Source organism: Pelodiscus sinensis, chromosome 27, assembly GCF_049634645.1.
Source record: "Pelodiscus sinensis isolate JC-2024 chromosome 27, ASM4963464v1, whole genome shotgun sequence".
NCBI classification, from domain to species: Eukaryota; Metazoa; Chordata; order Testudines; family Trionychidae; genus Pelodiscus; species Pelodiscus sinensis.
In genome coordinates this window covers 10,559,040-10,585,701 of record NC_134737.1, presented here as the reverse complement: position 1 = coordinate 10,585,701, position 26,662 = coordinate 10,559,040, and the positions used below count along the sequence as shown (strand labels likewise).

Genomic DNA, 26,662 nt, shown 5'->3' with positions numbered 1-26,662 from the left:
TCATTGTCTTCGGTCCACCCTCTCTGGGGCACCTGGTGCTGGCCACTGTCGGCAGACAGGATACTGGGCTAGATGGACCTTTAGTCTGACCCAGTACGGCCGTTCTTATGTTCTTATGAGTTGCTCTGTATCAACCCTGCTATGGCGAGGAAGCAGACTAGATCCGTGTTTCTCTACCTTTTTTTATAAAGTACCCCTAGTACCCCTTTTAAAAAAAAATGATGAGTACCCCCAGTACCTACCGATTTCAGACACACCATTTTTTTCCTACCATTGCAACACATTTGTTTAAACAACTTAATGGTGGTCGGGCGGGCGATGAAATTTGTAAGTGTAAAAAGTACAAAAATAAGAAAGCGCTATAAAACTTAAAACAAAAATTCAGTTTTCTCCAAATTTTGGTTGTGTTGATGTACCCCCCAGTCTTCTCTCGAGTACCCCTAAGGATACTCATACCACTGGTTGAGAAACACTTGACTAGATAACCTAACGATAGACCTTTCTCCTCTCTGACCTCACCCATGAGTGGGGAAGGCAGGAGAAATGTGTCCAGCTTGACACTCCCTGTGATTTTCTAAATGATTTTTTTGAACACAGAGTCGAGACGCAGCCAAATAAACCAAGAAGGAACTTAATCCAACACAGAACTCCCTTTAATAAGGAGGGAGGACTGTGCGTGTAAGGGGAGCTGAACGCAATCAATCAACGCAAAACACTAACAATACAGAGGATGCTAGTCTAGGACAGGCAGAGGCATCCCTCGGTGGGGGGCGGGACTGAGAAGGGAGAAGACCAGGGGATAGACATTCGAAGGGGGAAGGCAGACACTGCCTGAGGAGACAGGAATGTGTTTGCTGCTAACAGCCCTTGTCCCAGACCGCAGCCTGGTGGGGACCAAAGAACAGGTCTGAATCTTCATTCTTCTTCTTCCTCTGCTAGATGAAGGGGGCTTGCAGACTCACTGTGAGCAAAACAGCATCTTGGTCTTGGGGCCACTGTCCCACCTCTTCTAGGAGCAGGCTCTGGCCAGGGCAGAGAAAGCGTGTTACAGCCCCATACTGACAAATGCAGAGCAGTCTGACCAATATCTAAGCCTGCTGCCCAGCCCCACTGGCTCCTGGCACACCAGGGAACTGAGAAGTGGATCCTTGTCTGAGGGCCAGTCTCTGCTGGGGTAGGTTCCTGGCCTGTGGTGTGCAGGAGGTAGCTGAGATGGTTCCTTCTGGCCTGGAGGTCTGTGAATCTGTAGTCTCCTCCCTTCCCCTTCTGCTTCTCCACCAAAGGCCTCGCCCCTCCCTTCTCATAGTCCTGCCATTACAGGGGCAAGAGCCTTCTCCTCTACATGTTCTGCCAGGTGGGCCGGCTCCCAGACCCTCACTGCCTCCAGCTCGTTTCAGCCCCAGCTGAAGAGTCGCTCCCCTTCCCCATGGCTCTTCATGTCCCTCTCCGTCCATTGCCATTTCACTCTAGCAGCTGTGATGAGCAGGGGCTTGAGTACCAGTGTTGATACGGCGCAGGCATTCCCAGCACTGGGCCCTGACGCTATGGCCAGGAACGAGTGTGGAATCTAGACGGTTACTGGGACTGACAAGGCCCAAGGGTTCCTCTCCCTCTGGTTGGTCTGGTACTCATTCCTGGCCCTTCCTGGGCTTGCCCCCCAGCTCCTCTCTTGACGGTGAGAGCCCATGTGGAAGGGCTCTGGGTTCTAGCCCCCCAAACTCAGCTTGTTGTCTTAGACACTAAATAGCTTCACTTTCAGAGCTGCCAACACTAGCAAGTCCTTGTTGGCTTCTGAGTCCCTGGAAATCAGACCATTAACCTCCGTGCCTCAATTTACCTAATTCAGATCACACCTACCCACCTCATTGGCTTAATTACTGTGCGCAAAGCCCTTAAAGAGCCTCAGAGGACAGGCACAGCGCCTGCACGCAGTGTCAGGATCACACAGCACTCCTGCAGCACAATTTGGAGGAGGGGAGGAAGAGCACTGATTGGCTGGGGCAGAGGAGGGGCAGAGGGAGCTATAATCGTCCTTAGCAGCAAGTCCCAAGGTGCCATCACAAGCACTTAAGCAAACTGGTGCTGCCTGCGCATGACACAGCGAGCCAGCCACATCCAGACTCTGGAGGAAAAAAACCCTAAATGCAACGTTCTGGATGAGACAAGGCAAAGAAGCCGCCTCCGCAGGAGGTTTTTAAAATGATAATTGGGTGCTTCCCCTCCCCCCAGTGCAGCTCCCAGAGAAAAGACAAACAACCGTACTTTGCTCTAGCGAGAAACAAGACCCGCCCCAGGATTCCACACCCGCCCGCCCACCCACCCAGGGCCGTGGGGTGGGCCCAAGGGTGCTGTGCTGTGCTTTGCTGCACTCCAGAGGGGTAGGGAGTAGCTTCGTCCCCACTTCCAGCCATCCTCACTTTGGAAGGGCACTTGCTGAGCCATGCCCGCTCTGGTCTTAGGCTCGGCGAGTGACAGTGAACCACAAGCACGGTGTCTTGTGAGACTGATGTTTGAAAATTCACCACACTTCCTGCTCCTGGGGACTGGTGGCTTCTTTCGCCAATTATGTTCTAGCATGCTGCACTTCATCCCAGGACCTCTAAGCATTTTATAAACACTGCACTAAATCCAGGATCTTAATAAATGGGGTGAAAGGTACACTCCTGAGCAATGTTTCCTCTTATTTTTTTCAATCCATGTGCAGAATACATTTTGTTATGTGCACTGAGGCATGTGTGGATGTGCACCACCAGTAGAAACACATGCTGCCAGCTCTGGGCTGGTTCTCTGCTAATCTGTGGGCGGCTTTTGAATCTCTCCTGGGTAGTTGCCCAAATCTTCAGCTTCCAGAGAACCCTGCTCCCGACCAAAGTCCAAAATCTAATCATCTAAATCAGTGGTCCCCAACCTTTTGGGGCTGCTGGGCGCCCGGTGGTGGGGCCACTCACGCGCCGGGCACCCGGGAGTGGAGCTGCACATGCGCCCGGGGGCAAGGCCACGCACACGCCGCATGCCTGGAGCCAGCGCCACCCATGCACCGCACTCCCGGGACCGGCGCCACTCCTGTGCCGCACGCCCAGGGGTGGAGCTGCTCATACGCCATGCGCCCGGGGCTGGCGCCGCTCCTGTGCCTCGTGGCCAGGGGTGGGGATGCCCATACGCCACGCTCCCGGAGCTGGCACAGCCCATGCACCGTGCGCCCGGGGGCGGGGCTGCCCATGTGCTGCATGCCCGGGGCTGGCGCCGCCCCTGTGCTGCGCGCTCGGGGGCGGAGCCGGCCCCGATCAGTCGGCAGGTGCACAGAAATGGCCCAGTGGGCGCCAAGGCGCCCATGGGCACAATGTTGAGAACCACTGAAAATCAATGGCCTGATGTTCATAAGCGCTGAGTTCCCATGGACTGCAGGGGGAGCTGCTGAGCATGCAGAACCTTTGAAAATCAGGTCATTTACCCAGTGCCTAAAAGGGGCTTAGAGCCTAACGTGAAAGCTCCTTTTCTGATAGCTTGGTCACACAGTCAGCAGCAGCAAAGGCAGGAGGAGAACCCAGGAGTGCTGCTGCCTAGACAGCTGACATGACCAGAAAAGCATACCCCATGTGGGCATGGCCCACCTAACCAACCCCCCACCATTCCATTGGGAGTACCTTGCTCGCTTTGCCTCTCTAGCTGGGCATGCAACAGTTCATTCTGCTGAGGACTGACATGCTTTAGTTTAACCCACGTTTTTGGGTTTCCCCAGGGTAAGGGGAAGTTACTCACCTTGTGTAGTAACGATGGTTCTTCGAGATGTGCCCCGTGGGTGCTCCACTCTAGGTGTCGGGTCCGTCCCGGCGCCACTGATCGGAAGATTTCAGAGCCATACCGGGCCGGGCCGCGCATGCTCTCTGCGCTGCTGGTCGTTCGCGCCCTTTCCAACGATCGCGGCTCGGCCCCCCCGCCAGTTCCTCTCACCGCTCGGTCTCTGGAAGAGAAAGACAGAAAACAACCCGGAGCGGGGAGGAGGGCGGGACGTGGAGCACCCACGGGGCACATCTCGAAGAACCATCGTTACTACACAAGGTGAGTAACTTCCCCTTCTTCTTCGAGTGGCCCCGTGGGTGCTCCACTCTAGGTGACTATAAAGCAGTAGTCGGAACTAAAAGCGCTCCGGGTTACTTAGGATCTACTGTTGAAAGGACAGCGGAAGCTACTGAATGGTCCGCCCCCCATTTCTGAACTATAGCATAATGCCTCATAAATGTCGAGCTGGAAGCCCAAGTGGCTGCCCTGCAGATATCGGCTAAAGGAACTCCTCTGGCAAAGGCTGTAGATGTCGCCACTGCTCTAGTCGAGTGTGCTCGCGGCTGCGAAGACAAGGGTTTATCCCGAATGGAGTGGCATGTGGTAATGCACAGAGTGATAAGCTTGGCAATGCGCTGAGTGGAAAGTGCAGTACCCTTAGATCGGTTCGCTGTCGATATTAGAAGTCTATCTGTTCGTCTCCACTGACGGGTTCTGTCTATGTAAAATGAAAGAGCCCGCCTAACGTCCAGTGTATGTAGCAGGGCTTCCCTCGTTGAGGAGTGCGGCTTAGGGTAAAAGGAAGGAAGGACGATCGGTTCATTGATATGAAAAGATGAAGCTACTTTGGGTATGAACGCTGGGTGTAGACGTAACGTTACCAAGTCCTTCGAGAAAGAAGTAAAGGGGGGGTTTGCCATTATCGCCCCTAACTCACTAACTCTACGAGCTGAAGTCATAGCGAGCAAGAAGACGGTCTTCATGGTTAGCATCTGTAAAGATACAGACGCCAGAGGCTCGAATGGGGGATACATAATTGTATCGAGAACCAGGTCGAGGTTCCACGACGGAGGAGGCGGCCTTCGAGGTGGGCTCATATTGGCTAGACCTTTTAGGAATCGTTTTAACATCGGGTGAGAGAACACCGAATAACCCTGTATCGGGTGATGGAAGGCACTGATGGCTGCTAGGTGAACTCTGAGGGATGCCAGAGAAAGCTTAGCATTTCGGAGATGAAGGATGTACTCGAGGATGTGTTGTGGAGGAGCAGTCAATGGTTGAACGTTATTCTGGAGACACCAGAGAGAGTATCTACGCCATTTTGCCAGGTAAGTATTTCGCGTAGATGTCCTCCTGCTATGTATCAATATGGACCTGACCTGGCTTGAACAGAGGTTTTCATCTAGCGTAAGCCAGTTAGGAGCCACGCTGTCAAGTGCAATGTTTCTAGTTTGGGGTGAAGAAGAGCCCCCCGATCTTGAGAGAGGAGGTCTCGATACAAGGGCAGAGGCCATGGCTTTCGAAGTGACATCCTGTGTAGGAATGGGTACCATGCCTGCCTCGGCCAGGCTGGTGCTATTAAAATTACTGTCGCCCTCTCCGTCCTGATTTTCTCTATCACTCTGGGAATGAGGACTGTTGGTGGAAAAGCGTACAGTAGCGACTTTTTCCAATCGGTCAGGAGCGCATCGCCGAGGGATCCTTTGCCGATCCCCGCCCTGGAGCAGAAGAGGCGGCACTTTTTGTTGACAGACGTCGCAAAAAGGTCTACCAGGGGTGTTCCCCATCTGCAGAAGATTCCCTGGAGTACGTCCAGCCTCAGCTCCCACTCGTGGTCCGTGGGAAAGCATCTGCTGAGGGAATCGGCAATGACATTGGCTATGCCAGGTAAGTATGACGCTGTTATGCTTATGTTGTTCTGTATGCACCAGTTCCAATATCGTACCGCTTCTGCGCATAGGGAACGTGATCTTGCCCCTCCCTGCCTGTTTATATAGTACATCGCCGCTACGTTGTCTGTCAGCACCCTGACTGTTTTGCCTCTCAGACTGGGGAGGAAGTGTCTGCATGCCAAAAAGATCGCCCTCAACTCTAGCTGGTTGATATGAAGACGCCTCTCGGTGTGAGACCATTGCCCCTGGATGCGCTCTCCGTTCATGTGAGCACCCCATCCGATGAGTGAAGCGTCCGATGTTAATTGAACCGATGGCTGAGGTTGGTGAAACGGTACTCCCGTGAGGATGTTTAATGGGCTCGTCCACCATCGGAGGGACCTGTGTACGTGGGATGGAGGAGTAACCAACTTGCGTATGTCGTGTCTCATGGGGACATACACCGTTGACAGCCAGTGCTGTAAGTTCCTTAAATGGAGACGTGCATGCGGGACTACAAAGGTGGCCGCCGCCATGTGGCCGAGCAATCGCAGGCAAGTATGTGCTGAGATTGTTGTGGTCTTTTGGAGAAGATTGACCAGGTCTTTTATTGCCTGGAATCTGTCCGTGGGCAGGTATGCTCTCGCCGTGCGGGATTCGAGAACCGCTCCTATGAACTTTATGTTTTGAGTTGGAATAAGCGTGGATTTTTGTTCGTTTATTATCAACCCGAGTGAGTTGAAAGTCTCTATGACTTTTGAAAGCATTTGAGTTGTCTCTTGTGCCGTCCTTCCCTTTATGAGACAGTCGTCCAGGTAAGGGAATATGATGACTCCGAGACGACGAAGATGGGCGGCGACCACGGCAAGCGTCTTTGAAAAGACTCTTGGAGCTGAAGCCAGCCCGAACGGGAGGACACAGTATTGAAAGTGCTCGTTGTTTATAACAAATCGCAGGAAACGTCTGTGCGCCGGGTGTATGGCCACATGAAAGTAGGCGTCTTGGAGGTCGAGGGCTACGAACCAGTCGTCGGTGTCTAGAGAAGGGATTATTGTAGTCAGAGTTACCATCTTGAACCGCTGCTTTCGCAGATAACGGTTTAACTCCCGTAGATCGAGTATGGGTCTCCAACCCCCTGTTTTCTTTTGAGTCAGGAAGTACCTTGAATAAAATCCTTTTCCCCTGAATTGGTCTGGGACCCTTTCTATTGCCCCGATTTCCAACAGGCGATAGGCCTCCTGTTTTAGGAGGGCCTCGTGAGAAGGGTCCCTGAAAAGGGACGGGGTGGGAGGGGTAGGAGGAGGGAGGGATGTAAATGGGATGGTGAGTCCGAATTTTATCACTTCCAACACCCATCTGTCCGATGATATGGCCACCCACTGATGGTAGTAGGGTCGCAACCGATGTTTGAAGATGGGAGTGGTGCCTCTGACTGTTACCGGAACGACCGGCGTGCCCTTGACCTGAAAGTCAAACTTGCTGCTTGGGTGCTCCTGCGTTATTCACCCTGGGTGGCTGAGGGCGTCTGCGCTGTGTCCTTTGCTTGGACCGGTTCTGATCGTATGGACGGTTTTGTTGTCTGCGGAACTGGTAATCGTAACGTCTTTGGAATGGGAAATAGCGTTTACGACGGAAAGGTGGAACATACATCCCGAGGGTACGTAAGGTAGCCCGGGAATCTTTACCCGTGTGGAGCACCTCGTCCGTCTTCTCCGCAAACAGCTTGATTCTGTCGAACGGAAGATCCTCGACCTTAGACTGTAATTCTTTCGGTACGGCAGCGGTCGCAAGCCATGAAGCTCTTCTCATGGAAACTGCTGTTGCGATTGATCGAGCCGCTGTGTCCGCCACATCCATGGCGATTTGCAAGCCTGCTCTGGCACATGCGTAGCCTTCTTGCAGTATAGCTCGGAGAAGTACTTTGTCCGTTTCGGAAATTCGCTGAGCAATTTCTGACAATTTTGCAATGTTGTCAAAACTATGATTGGAGAGCAACGCTGAGTAATTTGCAATCCGGAGGAGAAGAGTTGAAGAGGAGTACACTTTCCTGCCGAATATGTCCAATCTCTTTGCGTCCTTGTCTGCTGCCGAGTTTCTTACTTGCGGGTTCTTAGCTCTCTGAAGAGCTGCATCCACAACCAACGAGTTTGGCTGAGGGTGAGTGAAAAGGAACTCAGCACCCTTAGAAGATATGAAGTATCTCTTTTCTGCTCGCTTGCAGGATGGAGTAGTGGAAGCCGGCGTCTTCCAAATTTCTGTGGCTGGTTCCAGGATAGCCTCGTCCAGCGGTAAAGCCACCTTAGATTGCTGTCTAGGGTGTAAATTCTTCAGTAACTTGTATTGCTTCACGTTCACGTCCGCTAACTGAACCTCCTGTGATTGTGCTACCCTTTTAAAGAGGTCCTGAAACTCTCTGGTGTCATCTGGTGGTGAGGAGTCCATAGCAAAAATCGCGTCGTCGGGGAAAGAAGACTGGGCATCCTGCGACGAAGCTTGTGGAGGCCGATCATCTGTGTCCGATATCTGGCCCTCTTCAGGCTCCGACAGGACCGAAATTGAGGTGGCACTAGGAGGTGGTCTGGGTGACTGCGAGCGCCGATGCTCAGAGGCCGGTTGTGAATGGCGCCTGTAAGATGATTGACGGCAACAACAGGAACACGAGTGGGACGGTGATCTGTCCTGCCTACCCGTGTAATAACCCCTGTGGTAACGATAAACAGAATCAGGGGATGGTCTCCTGGATGCATATCTGCTACCATGTCTAGTATGGTGAGACCTTGGAGGAGAGTAACTCGGAGAACGAGATGTGTTTCTGTAATAGTGGGAAGATCTTCGTTGCGGGGACCGTGAGGACCTATGTCTTGGGTAGTAAGGTACTCTCCCCGATCCCGAGTACTGAGGTGGGGAAGGGTATGTTGAATGCACAGGAGAGGGAGACAAGGAATGATCCCTAGGGATCGACTTCCCAGATGCCCGTGCATGGGCTGATGAATGCCCTTTAGCACTTGCAGAGTGTCTTGCTGTGCTGCGATAAACCTCCCTAACAGATGGGGAGCGTGACTCATGAGAAGAAGGAGAGGCTGTTTGCAGCCTAGCTGATTGCGATGACTCTCTCGGTGCCGATGCAGATGACTCCTGCGGCACCGGGTGTGTTGCGGGGCCGCTGACAGGTTCCGGTGCCGGCTGCCTTGACGGAACCGGGTCCTCGGTCTGCGGTGCCGGGTTCTCCCGGTGCCGTCTGTCTGGTGCCGAAGGAGCGCGTTCCCGCGGAACGGCAAGCGGCACCGCTTCGTTGACCGCTTGGGCAGCCGACTCCGTTGCTGACCCCAGCATGTCCCGCCGTTCCGGGGACGATGACTTATCCGGCGGCGCTGTTAGCCGAGGCCGCTTACTCCCCGAAGGAGTCGGATCCCGCTCGTGCTCCCTATGGAGAGGGGAGACTGGCGGTGGGGCAGACGCAGTGCGATGCTTGCCCTGTTTTGCAGAGCGCGGCTGGGAAATTGACTTAGCCGCGGAGCGGCTGTTGTCCGATCCCCGGTCTCCCTGATTCACCGGGGGAAGAGGGACCGCTGGCAGGGATCGGGCAGGGGAGGCTTTTTTCTTTTTCGCTCCGGCTGCTGCAGGAGATATTGCCCTTCTTTTTGGGGTTTGTGAGGACTCCTGTTGCAGAGGGTTTGATGGCTGAAGAGCCTTGTCGCAGAGCAGGAGTTTGAGGCGGAGATCCCTGTCTCGTCTTGCCCTCGGAGTCAATTTAGAACAGTGGGCACACTTGCTTGGTATATGAGACTCCCCCAAGCAACGAAAACAGAGACTATGCCCATCAGACGCAGGCATTGCCTCTTTACATTGTCCGCACCGCTTAAAGCCGGGTGATCCGGACATGGCGGTGAAACTGACCAGTAAAAAGCGCTTCAGCGCGCAACTGACTAACTATGTTCTGTTTCCTTTCTAATTAACTAACAAAGACTAATAACTAACTAAACTACAGGAAAAATCAAACTATTTACAGACTATGGTTTTTTTTTTTTTTTTTTTTTAGGAGAACAAGGCAAGCGACCGCAGAGAGATCGCCTTTTCCGTCAGCAACCGAGGACGGTTGAGAGGAACTGGCGGGGGGGCCGAGCCGCGATCGTTGGAAAGGGCGCGAACGACCAGCAGCGCAGAGAGCATGCGCGGCCCGGCCCGGTATGGCTCTGAAATCTTCCGATCAGTGGCGCCGGGACGGACCCGACACCTAGAGTGGAGCACCCACGGGGCCACTCGAAGAAGAACTAGTGCAATATAAGCTCCTGAGGAGGGCAGACAAGATCCTCTAAAATGGGCGCATCTACCTTGCACGCTCCGTATGGGGGCATGTGAGGTATACACCCAGCAGCCCTGCCAGCATAGATATCAAGAGCGATGCAGAAGTGAGGCGCAGCTTAGGAGAGCTGAGCAATGTTCCCTCTAATGTTTCCCATCCATTTTGTTATGTGCACCAAGGCATGTGCAGATGTGTACCAGCAGTAGAAAACTGAGTCTCATGGTATGTCTGGAATGATGCGGCTCTTCACAAGCCAAGCAGCTCCTCCCCCAGCTACACTGTAACATTCGGCAGTAGCATGTCCCACTGCCTCCCTGCTACCGGAGTCGCTCCCCACTCCAGGAAAAGCCTCCTGCAGTGAGGGAAAGACTGCAGGGGCAGGCAGAGGAGAAAGGGGCCTTTTCTCACTGTCCCCCCGTCGGAGCCTTTCACTGAGGCATAGAGAGACATCACGATGTGGGCGCAGCCTGCTTTTCACCACGGCATGTAGCCGCGCATTACACCACGCCCCCAGCAGTGCAGTCAGCCTATAAAATCGAGGCGTGTGCCTGGCATTTTGACACTCACAACTCCACGTACAGAAGAGCCGTTTCTCACTGAGTTTAACTGGATGGACACAGAGCCCAGCAGCCCAGTGGGAAAAGGGAAGGTGTAGGGCACCAGCACACAATCTCACAGTGCGCCTGAGGGCTGTCGCTGACCCAGCCCAGAATGTTCTTCTGTTCTTAACTGACCTCAGTCCTCTTCAGGTGTTCCCAGTCCATTTGCCCTCAGGTCTAGCTGGGTTCTGCCAAAGTGGCCAGCAGTTTCTTCAGCTCCGGCATCAGGAAGCCTAGATTGGAGAAATAAGCGAATCAGGAGAGGCAAACACTGGCATTGACCACACAAGCTCTAAAGCGACTAGGAAAAACACTCTGCCCTTGTCTAGCATCGTCCACACAGTTGGTGGATGAAGCCTCATAAATCCTCTGCAAACGAAGTATTAGCCCCACTCGCAGATGAGGTTAAGTAGCAGAGGTGGGAAGGGAACCCAGGGGCCCTGGCTCCCTCCCTGTTCGCAGCCATTAGAACATACTGCCGCCAGCAACAAACATGACAGCTATTGAATGTGCTAAACAGAAGCGGCACAGAGCCAAATTCTGGTCCTGTGCACTGAGAACTGGAATGTGCACCGCTGCAGTCCAGCGCAGGATTGCGGATGTGCACCGCTGTACCTCCCAACGGAATTGGAGCCACGGTCTGCGTGCGGGCACCGTTCTGCTCGAAAAGTGAACATTCTACACCTGCGCAGGCTTCATAATCTTGCTGCCAGCTAGCGGAGCCAGAAACAATTCAGGGAGCTAGAGCAGAGCTAATCAGTGTGCATCACCTTTACGCTTCAAACTGAGCATGCTCCAGCTTTCCGATACTGGTCATAGATACAATAACACGTAACAGACAATACGCCTATTAAGCAGCGAGGTCAGAGTGTCCCACAGCCCGGAGAGCAACTGAAGGCACCAATCACCTCACCTGCATTAGTAAGGGCCTTCAGGAGCTACTGCAGGGTCAGGAACATAAGCTCTGGGCTCCCTCTTCAAACATCATGGAGCCAGCGCTGGCATTCCAGCCCTGCAGCCCCCCCTTTGGTTGGTTGGCACTGCTGACTCCCCGCTGTAAGGGGAGAGGTACCAAGCCTCGTTTTATATGATGCCATCTTGTCCTTCGTGTTTTTGAAGACCCTGATAGTTTTTCACTAATGTCCATGGGGAGATGCTAGTTTGGTCTGTTTTAGGAAATCGATTATTTGGCTCGTATGGGCTTGGAGATGAATCTCCCCCTCTCTAAGGCTATGTCTACACTGCCGTTTTTCGTGGCAGAAGATATGCAAATCGCACTCTCATTTGCATAACTTCTGCCGATCCTTTTTGTGGAAGAGGTTTTGCCACTAAAAAGCCTAAATTTGTAGGAAAAAAACCCTTTTGCTCAAGATCCCTTATTCCTCAAAAAATGAGGTTGACAGGATCTTGTGCAAAAGGGTTTTTTTCTGACAAATTGCCCCATCTACATGGGGCTTTTTAACAGCAAAACCTCTCCAGGGAAAAAGGATCTGCAGGAGATATGCAAATTTGCGATTTACATATCTTCTGCCACAAAACTTTACATCTGAGTCTAAACAAAGGATCTAGTTATCTTGCCCATTACAAAGATAGCTTCCCCAATTATCACCTCTAATATCATTAGCCCACAAACATTCACCTCCCCCCCCCCATCGCCCTTCTGTTCTGAAATTTGATTTGTCCTTTTCATATGTGTTCATTTTTTAAAATTGTATCCTTTGATATATGTGGTTGTGACTATTTTCTTCCACTATTTGATCTGAGGAAGTGGGTCCGGCCCACGAAAGCTCATCATCTAATAAACCATCTTGTTAGTCTTTAAAGTGCTACATTGTCCTGCATTTTCCTAACAGACCCTGTTTGTTCAAACTTTCGCCTCATCTGTCCTGGACATTTTTAGCCCTGGCTTGGTTTTAAGTCAGACGCTGCCATCCTGTGGTCACAGAAGGTCTAACCAGGCTTTGGCTTCCAGGTCAGCACTTTCAACTGGTAAACGCATTGCTTGCTCTGAAACATTCTTAAATACACAGAGCTGTGCTTAGGGTTTATGGGGCCCCATGCAGAACCATTAAACTGGTGCCCCAATGCCCAACAGCAGCCAGGGTAGGACAACAATTTTTAGAGGTGTGATTGTATAATCTTCACTAGTGAAAATTTAGATGAACACAGTACATTCAGAAACTGACAGCACACACCTGGGGCTGGAAAATGCCTATACAATGACTTCATGACCACTTGACTGGCTCTTTCCCCGGTTCAGTGTTCTGCTAACAGCACTGGCAGGCTTTGCCACTTGTAAGTGAACTAGATCCTTTCTGGAGGAAGCAGAGCCACAGAACAGGGATAGGAAGAGCCAGGAGCAGTGTTTCCTGTAAGCTGGGCACTTGTGTGGCTGCTCAGGAGAGATTCCAATGCTGCCCAGCTGATTAGCAGAGTGTCCAGAGCTGGGTTTTTGTTTCTAATGGTGGTGCACATTTGCACAGGCCTCAGTGCACATGGAAAAATGTATTCCGAACACGGAGGGAAAGAATTTACATATGGGTGGAAAAGATTAGAGGGAATGTTGGCCAAGTGGGTGGACATTAAGGCCCAGTGGTGCCCCAAGTGCTTAGGTGCCCTAAGTAACTGTGTATTCTGCAAATGGGTAAGGATGGCCCTATAAATACATTTAGTCTTTGTGAGTTTGGACTGTGTCTGAGCAAGGACTGTGTTTTCTGCTTATCTCCTATGTCAAAGAGAGTAGAGTGGTGGATCTTACCTGTAGATTAGGGTAGTAGTGGAGGATTTTGAAGAGATGAGATGAGGCTCAGATGTTGCAAATTCATACAAAGTTAGATTCAGAGTGGGGCCCTCTTTCATTCCCAGCTGAGCTGGGTTTTCCTGGAGGTGGTGCTGCAGGGAAATAGAGGTTGAGGACAGGTGAGAACAGACGAAAGGGACTTGCATTGAGAACAGACGAAAGGGACTTGCATTGGTCGGAGGTAAACAGGATGAGGTTTAATAGAGAGAAATGCAAAGTGCTCCACTTAGGAAGGAACAATCAGTTCCATACATACAAGATGGGAAGCGACTGTCTAGGAAGGAGCATGGCAGAAAGGGATCTAGGGGTCATAGTGGACCACAAGTTGAATATGAGTCAACAGTGTGATGCTGTTGCAAAAAAAGCAAATATGATTCTAGGTTGTATCAACAGGTGTGTTGTAAGCAAAACTCGTGAAGTCATTCTGCCGCTCTACTCTGCACTAGTTAGGCCTCAGCTGGAGTACTGTGTCCAGTTCTGGGCGCCACATTTCAAGAAAGATGTGGAGAAATTGGAAAGGGTACAGAGAAGAGCGACGAGAATGATTAAAGGTTTAGAGAACATGACCTATGAAGCCAGGCTTCATGAACTGGGCTTGTTTAGTTTGGAAAAAAGAAGATTAAGGGGGGACATGATAGCGGCTTTCAAATATCTAAAAGGGTGTCACAAGGAGGAAGGAGAAAATTTGTTCCTCTTGGTTTCTGAGGACAGGACAAGGAGTAATGGGCTTAAAGTGCAGCAGGGGAGGTTTAGATTGGACATTAGGAAAAAATTCCTAACTGTCAGGGTGGTCAAATATTGGAATAAATTGCCAAGGGAGGTGGTGGAATCTCCCTCTCTGGAGATATTTAAGAACAGGTTAGATAGACATCTGTCAGGGATGGTGTAGACGGAGCTTGATCCTGCCTTGAGGGCAGGGGGCTGGACTCGATGACCTCTCGAGGTCCCTTCCAGTCCTATGATTCTATGATTCTATGAGATGTTCTCTACACTGCAACTTGGATCAGGAACGTATTTTCAGGAGCTGACCTTGGAATACACTGCCCTTCTATACTGAGATCTCTAGCAAAGGATTGCAACTGATTTTATATTGTAGAATATATAATTATCCCTGTTACAGATGGGGAAACTGAGGCACAGATGGGGGGGGAGGGGAAACGACTTGCCCAGGGTTACACAGACTCAGTGACAAAGTTCAGAACAGAAGTCAAATCTTCTGACTCCCAGCCCCTTGTTCTCACCACTGGACATTCCTACCTCCCCCAGTTTGTCAAACAGCTTCAGATCTTGTAAGGTGGTTCTGCTGGCTGACATTAAAAACCTTTTGATCTGTGACAGCTTCTGTGCCACATTTAAAAATCCTTGTCCCTCTCCATGCTGTGTGGCACTGCAGATCACTGCTTGAAGACAGTGTCTTAATACAATCCGCATTGCAGCAGAAATTGTGTCTGACTTCTTCACTATGTTGCACCCAGGCAGAGAAACACTCCAACACAATGTCTTTATTGAACTGCCTTGAGCTCAGATACCTTGAGTTCACTTCTTGCAGCTTTGCAAGTTCCCATATCAGCTTTAAAGTGATTGGGTCTCTTGCCTGAACAAACATACTGTACCGCACAGTATGTACAGTATTGAGGAAGGTGGCGGGAAAGAAAAGATGGCCCAGTGTCTAGAGAACAGGCCTAGGACTGAATAGCCCTGTTAGGCTACGTCTACACGGCTCACTTATTTCAGAATAAGCTATTCTGGAATAGTTATTGTGAAATAGCTTATTTCGAAATAGAACGTCCACACTACAGGGAAGCCTTAAAATGAGTCCAAGGCAGGCTCCCCTAATGCAGACAGGCTATCTCGATTTAAGCCCCAGGAGGCATAACTTAGAATGGCCTTGGCGAGGGGCTATTTCGAAATAGCAGAAGAGGAGCGTCTACACAGGCCTTATTTTGAAATAGCTATTGCAGAACAGGCATCATTCTTCATAGAATGAGGTTTACAGACGTTGGAATAAGCCGTCCGTTATTTCAAAATTATTTTGAAATAATGGAATTGCTGTGTAGACACTCGCATAGTTATTTTGGAATAACGTTATTCCGAAATAACTGTGCTGTGTAGACACACTCTAACAGACTTAGTCAATGACCTTGGCCAAGTCACGTAGTCTCTCTATTCTTCCATTCCTCATGTATTAAAAGTGGGGAGTAGCATTGCTCTGCCTGACAGGGGTGCTGTGAGGTGCCCAGATACTATGATAAAGGGGCCATATAATTGCTGAAGACGGTTCCTAGAAATCTAGCTAAAGAAGTGTGTGTCTGAACAAGAGTGGAGCTCAGAGGGCCAGATACATCACTCCTTGCAGTAGAGAAGAAATTGGGCTCGCCTGGACCTATTTATAGTCTGTCTGAGGCCAAACCACTCGCTTCCATCTCAGAACCCCTCAAACTACCTTGCAATGATATTCAGTGAAGGTAATGCTGGAAGGTGGGAATTGTACTATGAATTTGGCCACGTTTTGAACTGAAGGCCTCAGAGAAGGATCAGATGGAGTCAATGTGCCTCCTCTTCTCCTGTTTGGAACATTAATTGTGGAAATGAAGGCGTCATTTCAACAAGACGGTCAATGAAGGCAAAGAAACTTTGCAGACACACCTCCTCTCATCCATAGGCCTTGATACACTAAGCATCATAGTACAGTTCTATTAGGCAGTAGGTATCCTTATCTTACAGATGGCTAGAGAAGTTAAATGCCTATGGTCACAGAGGGTCAGTAGCAGATCTGGGAATAGAATCCCAAAGCCTGAATACAATGGAACAGGGAGGCCAGCTGTGTTGTCAGGACCACTCAATAAGCAGTTACATAATCCAGCAGAGGTGCTAGGTCATTCCCAGTTCCACTTCAGGGGCACAGCCTGGAGATATAGATAGCTAGGTCTGGACAGCAGAATCTTAGTTACCAAGGATGAAAGAGGCAGTGAGGACCTAGCAGGATTTTCACATCCCCGTTGGGTTTACGGCATTAGGAACTGCAAAGATATGATGTAAAAATCTCTGCTTTGGAAGCAAAGCAAACTGTCTGTGGGGTTAGCATGAGGCAATAAAGGGAAGGCCCAAATTGACTTCTGTACAGTCCTTTTTCCACAGGGGGGAGTGCTTATCCCTGCTTGTAAAGTAAAAGTGAATGTACCTCCCCACTAGGTTAGCCCGCAGCTCTGTTATATAACCAACCTTAGGAATGGGAAGCTTCCGTCGCTGCTTGCACATGTTGATGAGTTTGTTCCACGGAGACAGCCCTGCCTTGGGAGATCCTCCGTTTAGAGCCTCTGTTTACAAAACCCCCCAAAGACAGCAGTGAATCCTCTGAACGGTCTCATCGGACCTCCTTACACTATCCAATGGGGCAGGATAATACATGTCCTATTATGGTAGTATGGTATTTGATCCAGGGCCAACCCCTTTGCTGGCATGTCTTCAGTGAAGTGAATGGTGTTAGGCCCTGGGAGAATATGAACACGGATAACAATGTAATGCCGACAGGCAGAACTGAACCTAGGACCTATGGAGCTTTGTGCATGAGCCACTACCATGTGAGCTAAAAGCCAGCTGCCTCTCAGCCAGGAGCGGTGCAAGGCCGGTTGCAGCAGCTAGCACCCTAGGTGGGGTGGCACAATCAGTGCCCTTGCCTGCATGGCCGTCAATGGCCATGACATCATCACGGGCCGCCCCTGCTCTCAGCTAAGGCTTTAGAGCAAGCTCATTCTTTTTCTCTTAAGGGGTATGTCTACACTATGGGACAAGGTCGAATTAAGATACGCAACTGCAGCTACATTAATTGTGCAGCTGAAGTTGAAGTAGCTTAACTCGGCTTTTGGCGCTGTCCACACTGAAGAGTCGAAGGGAGAGCACTCTTCCTCTGACTTCCCTTGCTCCTCGTGGAAGTAGGACAACTGGCGTCGACCGGAGAGGTCCTCTCACGTCAAATTAATGGTCTTCACTGGACCCGCTAATTCAAACCCTGGAAGATCGACAGCGGCAGCTTCGATCTTCTCTGTAGTGTAGACACACCCTAAGAGGACTCAGTGCCACTACATGGGATAGTGAACCACAACCAGGAGGTGTGTGGGTTACAACAGCAAATCAAATTAATGGGTTACAAAGGGTGGTCACATACTGTAGCAGGCCCATACACAGGGGGTGTGAAAGCACCCTTCCCTATGATCCCCCAAGTAAGCATGCTGCGGCCGGCCAGGGGAAGGTAAGAACGGCGCACCGCCTGAGCCTCCCTCCCCCATGCTCTGCCCGACCGGGGGAAGGCTGGGGCTGATTTCTCCACTTACTTGGGGATCATGGGGGGTGCATTCACACCCTTGTGATACACATTTACAAAAAAAGCACCCACACACACACAGAGATTCCTGCGTACAGGCCTGTGTAGTGATAAGAATCACTAATGGACTCAGATAAAGGGGCCTTTCTCAGCTGGACCATGCATGGCTATGGAAAGGGCTCCTACCTTGCTTCTGACTCATTCATGGTGGCCCCTCCTCCCCAGAGCTAGATCTGCTCCCCATGTCCATCGGACCAAGCTCAGAGACTTTCCCAGTCCAGCACTGAGTAACAGAGTTCTCAGGATTCAGGGATCAGCATGGATGGGAAGGAGTAGACAGAGGTATTTGGAAATCTACCTACCAGAATACCTGGCAATGCTCTAGAGATGTTGTTCCCAAATGGATCAAGAGGGATTCCCTTTCCCTACAGCCTCTCTGCCATTCCTCACCTGTCAGGAGGTGCTCTCTCTCCTCCTTGGCATGTAATTCCTCGGGGGTGATTGCCAGGGGTCCTGCCGTCGGGGTGATTCCTTCGTCGTCAGGATGCGGAACCTGGGATATCCCATCCCTGAACCCAGAACATGGTTACGCATGGTTGGGTGCTCACAAACAGGATGGCACTGAAATGACCACATGCTCCCTCCCGCCAGCCCTGAGGACAAGGTCTTCACCCAGTGGATCCCATTACAACCAGCACTGACTGTTGCACTTGTTGAAGGACTCGACCTAAAGAGGCCAAGGACTGATCACTCGTGTATGCCAGGTTAAGAGCAAAGCAACTCCCTGGATGTCAGTGGAGTTAGTCCAGATTTACACTGGAGTTACTCCACATTTACACTGGCATAGCTGGAAGCAGAACCCGGCCCTTTCATTTACAAAGTTGGGAGTGGAGCCCGGTGACTGTACGTTGCAGGAAGTGTCTATAGCCTGGCTAGTCTGTGCTGGCACTGACAGCCGACGCAGTGGGTGACAGGGCCTGACAGCGGAGATGCGGGAGCTCACAAAACGCAATAGGGAAGAACAATTCAGATGTTGCTGCTTAGTGATCTTCTGGAAAGCCCAAACTAGTAGCCCTCTATAAAAAAGGTCACTGCTCAGGAACTGACAAGCCCACAACAAATCCACATTTACTGAGACAACCCACAACCCACCCCACTATCTGATGGCTGAATGCTTGTCCCGTTTAACAGTCCCACTGTTCTGTGTAGGAGGGGCTCTGGGGAGCTTGGCCACCTATCTCAGGGAGGCCAGGATTTGGCCCTGTGTCGCTAACAACCAGACTTACTTTCCCCATGTTCCTGTGTCACCAGAAGCTTCTCCCACCCTTTCTGCTTCCCTCGCAGAGATTCTGCAGCATGGATCCTGGGCTGTTTTGTTCTCTTTGCTCATAGCCACATTGACAAAGCCACCGGAGTCTCCCATCTCCATGCCACTGGGGTCCAGCGTAGGAGATCTGCTGCGGCTGGAAGGAATGTCCCCAAGACTGATATCCTTCAGCTCTCCAAGGATCTCTTCCACCTGGTTGCCTGTTGCATCTCCACAGGGCTCACGGGTTGGGTGGTCGCCGGTCAGCTCTTTGCCTGCCGTCAGGCAGTTCTCAGAATCAGCCACGTCAGGCACCAGGAAGCTGTTTTCTTCTAGGTCCGTGGTGTCCCCTCTCTCCTGTGCATCTGCTCTGATTTCTGGGCCTTCCTGCGCGCTCTGCCTGAGCCCAAAGAGATTCCTAACAAGCTGGAGCACTGAGGGCCTGTTGGAAACAAGGGGAATGGTCAGAGGATTCATCTCTCTCAGCCTTAGCAAGAGGGGATCTTGGGTTGAGGGATTCAAACTGAAATCTGCCCAGGAGTTCTGGAGGGGAGGTGGAAGAACAATCAAGTTGAGCTGCTGTGTGAGAATGGAGCAGAAAAGCGGGGTGGGGGTGGGGGTGGAGGGAGGGGTGCTCATGAAACATTCAGTCACAGCAAGATGACTTATTCACATGGAATTCCCTCCACCCTCTCTGTAGTCCTCTGGCATTGATCTGATGACTCTCCACTTTGAGCTCTTACAACAGGATAGAAGGAAAAGAGAGGTCAGCGGAAATGAGGACAAATTGCCCCAGAAGGGGATACTGGTTAAATAAGGACACTAAAAATATTAGTTTTGCTGCAGGTATTGTTAGAGCGAATCGTCTAAGGAAGGAGCTCCACTGGCCGCCGGAAGAAAATTCATGACTTGCAACAGTAAAACAGCAAGGAAAGCAGTGTATTTCTGATGGCTGTACAGTTCCACTGATGAGCTAAGCCAAGTCTACATTAGAAACTTTTGCTGATTCATGTTGCCTCACAGCAGTGTTGACAAACCTGTCGGAGTCTCCCATCTACAAGCCACTGGGTTCCCTGACAGGAGGGGCAATGGTGGATGAGGTGTGGTTTTGGTAACTTTTCTATATTGGCAAAAGCTCTAATGTAGATGCAGTTATGGTGGTGTGACAGTATTTTTTCCAGTTCAACTTATTTCTCTCGGAAAACTGCTACAAGCAATCCTGGCAAAAGCCCCGTTTGCTAGTACAAATTGCTTTTACACTAAGGCTTTGTCTACACTGCCAGATTTTGCTGGCAGAGAGTATGCAAATGAAGCATGACAAAATGCTAATCAGCGCTTCATTTGCATACTCTCTGCCAGCAAAAGCTGGAAGTGTAGACATAGTCAGAAGCTGTGTCTACATTGGTGTGATCTTGCACAAAAGCGGCCGTTTTTGCGCAAATACTTGCTACCTGTCTACACTGGCCGCGAGTTCTTGCGCGAGTACACTGACGTTCTAATGTATGAAATCAGGGCTTCTTGCACAAGAACTATGATGCTCCCACTCAGGAATAAGCCCTCTTGTGCAACTGTTCTTGCGCAAGAGGCCAGTGTAGACAGGCAACATGAATTTCTTGCACAAGAAAGCCCTATGGTTAAAATGGCCATCAGAGCTTTCTTGCGCAAGAGAGCATCTACACTGGCATGGATGCTCTTGCGCAAAAACACATCTCGGCTACGTCTACACTGGCCCCTTTTCTGGAAGGGGCATGTTAATTTCAGCTATCGTAATAGGGAAATCCGCGGGGAATTTAAATATCCCCCGCGGCATTTAAATAAAAATGTCCGCCGCTTTTTTCCGGCTTTTAGAAAAGCCGGAAAAGAGCGTCTACACTAGCCCCGATCTTCAAAGTAGGAATAAGATCCTCCGGAAAAGGGCACTTTTTCCGGAGGATCAGGGCCAGTGTAGATGCTCTTTTCTAAAAGCCGGAAAAAAGCGGCGGACATTTTTATTTAAATGCTGCGGGGGATATTTAAATCCCCCGCGGATTTCCCTATTACGATAGTTGAAATTAACATGTCCCTTCCGGAAAAGGGGCCAGTGTAGACGTAGCCCCCTTGTGCAAAAGCACATGCCAATGTAGATGCTCTCTTCTGAAAGAGTTCTTGCGCAAGATCATGCCAGTGTAGACGTAGCCTAAGAGTATTCATCAATGTAGCTACACCAACAAACCTTTTCTAGAGTAGATCTAGTCCTAGTTCCCAGCTGGTGTGCAGGCAGTTTTTTTGCAGGGCAACCTTTTTCCAGAGTTGTTTTAAGGTCCCCTCTGCATTGTGACACTCAGGGACCCTTATTCTCCACAGTCCTGCACCCCTTCATTTGCACAGTGAAATGAAAAACACTGCCATTCTGTTGGGAGCATCTCACACCCTCTTTGCACTAGTGTACATCAGTCGGCAACGTCAGGGCAATGGAGAATCAGGGCCACAGTGTGCAGGATTTCTGTTACAGCACCAAAAAGGGGTTAAAAGATAGATCAGTCTTGCAATGAAAAGGAGACCAAACAGCAATAGCACTGAGTTCTTGAATCATGCAAAGGCCTTGGACTGTGCTGAGCTCCAGCACAATTCATTCCTATTGCACTGCACAACCAAACCGTGCCATGATCAGGTCAGCGGGGAATTGCATTGTACTGTCTCCCCCTTCACTGTCGAGACATTACAGATGGCAGATGGGACCTCAAACACCTGATGAGCTCAGTTACCTTTAGCTGTCAGCACCATCTCCCAGCGCTCTCAGGACCTCTGCCCTCTTCACACTTACAACTTTTAAACCCATTTCCTGGCATCCTGGACTGCTCATGTTTCTAGTGAGAGGCGATGCCTGATGTTGGAATTACAGCTTTTGAGGATGGGAATCACTGGGACACTCACAGGCCGAGGGCCGAGTCTCTTACAACTCCTCGGTGGCCCAAGGTGTGGGTTCTGGTGGCCCATGAAAAGCTGGCTGATCAGCTGATACAAGTTCTCCTCCTTGTTTCCAGCCACTGAACTGGACTAAGGACAGCCAGACAGGAAAACCTCACGATTGTAACTGAGCGATGTGTGCATTTTCTAGGAGGCTGTGACTAAACTGGCATCTACCCTCACATCTCTCCCCCTTGCTATGTCAATAGCAACAGTGTAATTGCTAGGGATATTAGCGTGTACTCGTTTACGTGATTAACTGACAAGCTGGGGCTCATCGGTTAATCCTGATGGTTACATGGATTCCCCACCACCACTTGCTGCCTCTGTATCAGAGGCAGCAAAGGAGTGGGGGAGGCAGGAACCGGTGGCTGTGGGGAGTCGTTTTTTAAGCTGGCTCCCTGTACCTGCCGGCTCTCACAGAGCTGCCTGTCCCTGGCTGCCTGCCATAGGGGCAGCAGTGCAGGGGGCCAGCGGGAGCTGGTAAATATGGGAAGCTGACTATCAAGCTGGCTCCCTGGCAAATCGTCTCTCACGGAACTGCCTGCCCCTGCACTGCTGCCTCTCTATCAAAGGCAGCGGGGACAAGGGAGGCTGACAGCCTCCTGCCTGCCCCCTGCGTGTAAATGTGTAACCGCTAACATTTTTCAGTGGTTACACAAATAAGCATTTTAAACACCCTTAGTAATTGCTAGCTCAGGTGCTCAGAGCAGGTCCGGACAGCAGAGTGGCCAAACACCAGAGCAGTGCACGTTAGCAGAGCAACACTAGTGTTCTTACAGGAATGGGACATTTTAAGAGGAAAATAATTCTGGCCTAAAACTCAGATCTGCCATTCATTAACCTAAGAACATAAGAACGGCCACACTGGGTCAGACCAAAGATCCATCCAGCCCAGTATCCTGTCTGCCAACAGTGGCCAATACCAGATGCCCCAGAAGGAGGGAACACACAGGTAATCCTCACATGATCTCTTCCCTGTCATCCACTTCCAGAGAAACAGAGGCTAGGAACACCATTCCTGCCCATCCTGGCTATTAGCCATCAATGGACCTAACCCCCATGAATCTATCTAGCTCTTTTTTGAACCCTGTTAAAGTCCTAGCCTTCACCACATCCTCTGGCAAGGAGTTCCACAGGTTGACTGTGCACTGAGTGAAGAAAAACTTCCTTTTGTTTGTTTTAAACCTGCTGCTTATTTATTTCATTTGGTGACCCCTAGTTCTTATATTGTGGGAATAAGTAAATAACTTTTCCTTATTCACTTTTTCCTCACCAGTCATAATTTTATAGACCTCTCTCATATCCCCCCTTAGCCTCCTCTTTTCTAAGCTGAAAAGTCCAAGTCTTTTTAATCTCTCTTCATATGGCACCCCTCATCATTTTTATTGCCCTTTTCTGAACCTTTTCCAATGACAATATCTCTCTTTTGAGAGGAGGTGACCACATCTGTACGCAGTATTCAAGAGGCTTTATCTACACTTGAAAGTTTAAAGCCTCAGCAGGGCTTTAACACAGCAATGTGAACATGGCAGGAGCGCAGTGAGAGAGCTCTCCTGGTGCAGTACGGAAACCACTCCATATGGGGTCCTAAGTGTGCTGGGAGGAGTCTACTCGGCCACTTTATTGCGTGGCGCTTTACAGGGCTGTAACTTGCTGCGATTCAGGTGGCATTCTTCCACACCCGAGCCAGAAAGCTGCTGCACAATAAAGCGTCCGAGTAGACTTAGCCTGAGCCAGGGACGACAAACGTGTTACTGCAGAAATAAGATTGCTTGGAGCAGCTTTGTGCCCTTCCGGCAACATGTCAAGGTCAGCTGCACTCAAACCTCGGAAACCAGGAAATAGAAAGTGAACTCGCTGAAAAGCTAAATCAACAGCGGCGTTCATACAACGCTGCTCCACACCACTAGAATTCAGGAAACAGAGAGCTGAGGTGAAGGTGTCCCCGCCTGACCGTGAATGTCCTTATGACTTATCACAAACAGAAGGATTCAGTCCACTCACGCCACAGGAGTTACTCTTTGCCCAGAAACAAAAAACAGGACTATGTAGCACTTTAAAGACTAACAATTTTCTTCCACTATTTGATCTGAGGCAGTGGGTCTGGCCCACGAAAGCTCATCACCTATTAAACCATCTTGTTAGTCTTTAAAGTCCTACATAGTCCTGCTTTTTGTTTCAGCTACACCAGACTAACACGGCTACATTTCTATCACTCTTTGCCCAGAGTGCTTCAGAGTCTTTAATTCAATCCTGTGTGATTTGCCTCCTCATCCTTACTCCCTGCCCCCCCACCCCCATGAGGCCAGCTGTCTCACCAGTATCTTACCTCCCCATGGGACATCCTTTAGCTAATGATCCTCCCGCATCTCCTGTCCCAGAGCACTGCCCACACGGCTCCCCTGTCCTGCTTCCCGCGACCTGCTTCTCCTCATCCACACTGGCGTCGATGCAGCTACCACTCTCAGAGAGGTCAGACAAGGCCCAGTCACCGGAGCCTCCCATCTCCATGCCCCTGGGGTCTGACATAGAAGGGGACCTCCTGCCATGGCTGGAAGGGGTGCCCCCGAGACTGAGGTCCGTCAGTTCTCCGAGGAGCTCCAGGTGGTGGCCTGGTGCCTCTCCTCGGGGCATCGTGTCCAGGTGATGGCTCCTCAGCTCTGTGCCAGCTGGCTGGCTGCATTCAGCATCGGCCACAGCAGGCACCAGGGAGCTGTTTTCTTCTAGGTCCCAAGCATCCCCTTGCTCCTGCCCGCTCTGCCTCAGCCCAAAGAGATTCCTGAAGAACCGGAGCACCAAGGACCTGCTGGACACACGGGGAACAGTCAGGGGATCCATTTCTTCCGGCCCCGGGGGGAAGGGCTGTGCACCAGGCAGCTGGGACGAGGTATCTCAACCGTTTAGAACCAACGATTCAAATTGAAACCCCCCCTCCCCCAACAACCATTCAGAAACTGCCAGGAGTTCTAGAGGTCCCTGGGGGAAGGGAGGGGTGCAGATATCCTAGCATTAAGGGCACTTAGATTGCAAGCACTTAAGGGCCGGGACCATCTCTTAGCCCTGTGTCTGTGCAGCATCTTGCACAATGGGGTTCTGGCCCATGGGCGAGGTTCCCAGGGGCGACTTTAATAAATAATAATCATCATTTTTGTCACCTTTGTCCGGCTTGTCCTTGTCCGTCCTCCAGGAAGGCAAGTCGCTGCCACGCCACTCCCTTTTGCTCTGAGCACATCCCTTCCACTTCACGCCCAAAGAGTTTGGTCGTGGGATTGGCCTAGCACGTTTTCAGTCTGCCCAGCAGACTCTGGGGAAGCCAGCCACTAATGCAGGTTGTCCGTCTGCAGACCACATGACCCCGTTCATCTCCGCTCTGTGTCGTAAGTCACCCACGCTACTTTGGTCACTTCCACATGCCTTCTGGGTTCCCCATGCGCTCTGTGATGGTGGAGCGATATCTTACCCATTTGCCTTCCCATGGCTCTGTGGGTGACAGCAACATTTTCATCCTCCGCTTTTGTCATTGGTGAGCTTTCCGCTCCATTCGCACTGCTGGCAAAACTGTGGAGTTAAACAGTTCTTTCCTTTTCTTCATGGGCAGTTCATCCACTGCTAGGGACGGCTTTATTTTGTTGAAACCTGCCCATTTCTCCTCTTACTGCAGTCCCCTTCAAATGAGTTGTCTCTGTTCGGCTGCTGACCCATGTAAATATATGTGTGGAGCTCCTCAATTACTTTCCCATTTCCAGGGATGATTCCTGAGGCGCAATGCTCATTCTGCATCCACTTCGTCTTCGACATGTTCACCTCCAATCCAATACCCTGTGAAAGTGTTCACAGTTGCTGCAATTTGTTCTGCAGCTCCACTGTGTCCTTTGCCAGTAGTAAACAAGTGGTCAGCAAAGTGAAGATGTGTTAATTGTTCTCTGTCAATTCCAATTCCTTCTTTCCAGTTCAATTTCTCAAACAGCAAGGACTGCAAACGGCTTCCGTTAAATTGCGTTGCCTTTATAAAAATAATATAATCATTTATTACTATTTATAACCATTTATACTGCTGCTCAGCCACATCGTATCTGAGCATTGTCCAGGTAAAATCAATAACCAAAATTCCATGGACCTTCTTCAGTTTTTCTCTTTTGGGGTAAAATTACTGCGTGGGGTAGGGTTCATGTTTTTGATTTTTTTGGCTAGATTTTAATAATTTATCCCCCTCCCCACACACAGCCCTTATGACTAGAATTTTCAAAAGAGCTCATTTCTCATTCAGGAACCAAAATGTCTAGCAATATAGTGTAACAACGGGCGAGTATGGGTAAAAATCTAGCCCTTGGACAGGATCCGGCCCATTAACCATGTCGTGGCTCAGTGGAAGCCTTGGGCAGGGTCCCTGCCTTCTGTGCCCCAGCATGTCACTCAAAGCAGACAGCTGCAGGGGCCATGTGCTTCTCTGAGAACGCCCCCCCTCGGTATAGCTCCCCAGGTCATAACCCAAACCTTTTGCACCCCCGCTCCTGCACCCATACCTTCTCCCAGACCTGTACCCCAATCCCCAGCCCCAGGTCAGTCACAATCCCCTCCCAGACCTGCACCCCCTCCTGCACCCCTCCTCCAGGCCAGAAATCCTCACTTGCACCCATACCTCCTCCCAGACCCTGCACCCCAATCTCCTGCCCCACATCACAACCCCCTCCTTCGCCCAAACTGCCTCCCAGACCCCGGATCCCCTCCTCCAC

The 26,662-nt window shown here is 50.6% G+C and overlaps 1 protein-coding gene across 1 annotated transcript; it reads right to left on the bottom strand.

Annotated features, from left to right (window-relative positions):
• Nucleotides 1-637: 637 nt before the first annotated feature.
• LOC106731718 (uncharacterized) lies at nucleotides 638-24,817 on the bottom strand. Its single transcript, XM_014571628.3, has 7 exons — nucleotides 24,259-24,817; nucleotides 18,961-19,422; nucleotides 18,125-18,243; nucleotides 16,576-16,670; nucleotides 13,312-13,445; nucleotides 10,689-10,786; nucleotides 638-1,022 (listed from the first exon to the last, which is right to left on the bottom strand). The coding sequence occupies exons 1-6, from the start codon at nucleotides 24,765-24,767 to the stop codon at nucleotides 10,690-10,692; spliced, it is 1,416 nt and encodes a 471-aa protein (XP_014427114.3). The 5' UTR covers nucleotides 24,768-24,817; the 3' UTR covers nucleotides 638-1,022; nucleotide 10,689.
• Between the last annotated feature and the right edge of the window lie 1,845 nt (nucleotides 24,818-26,662).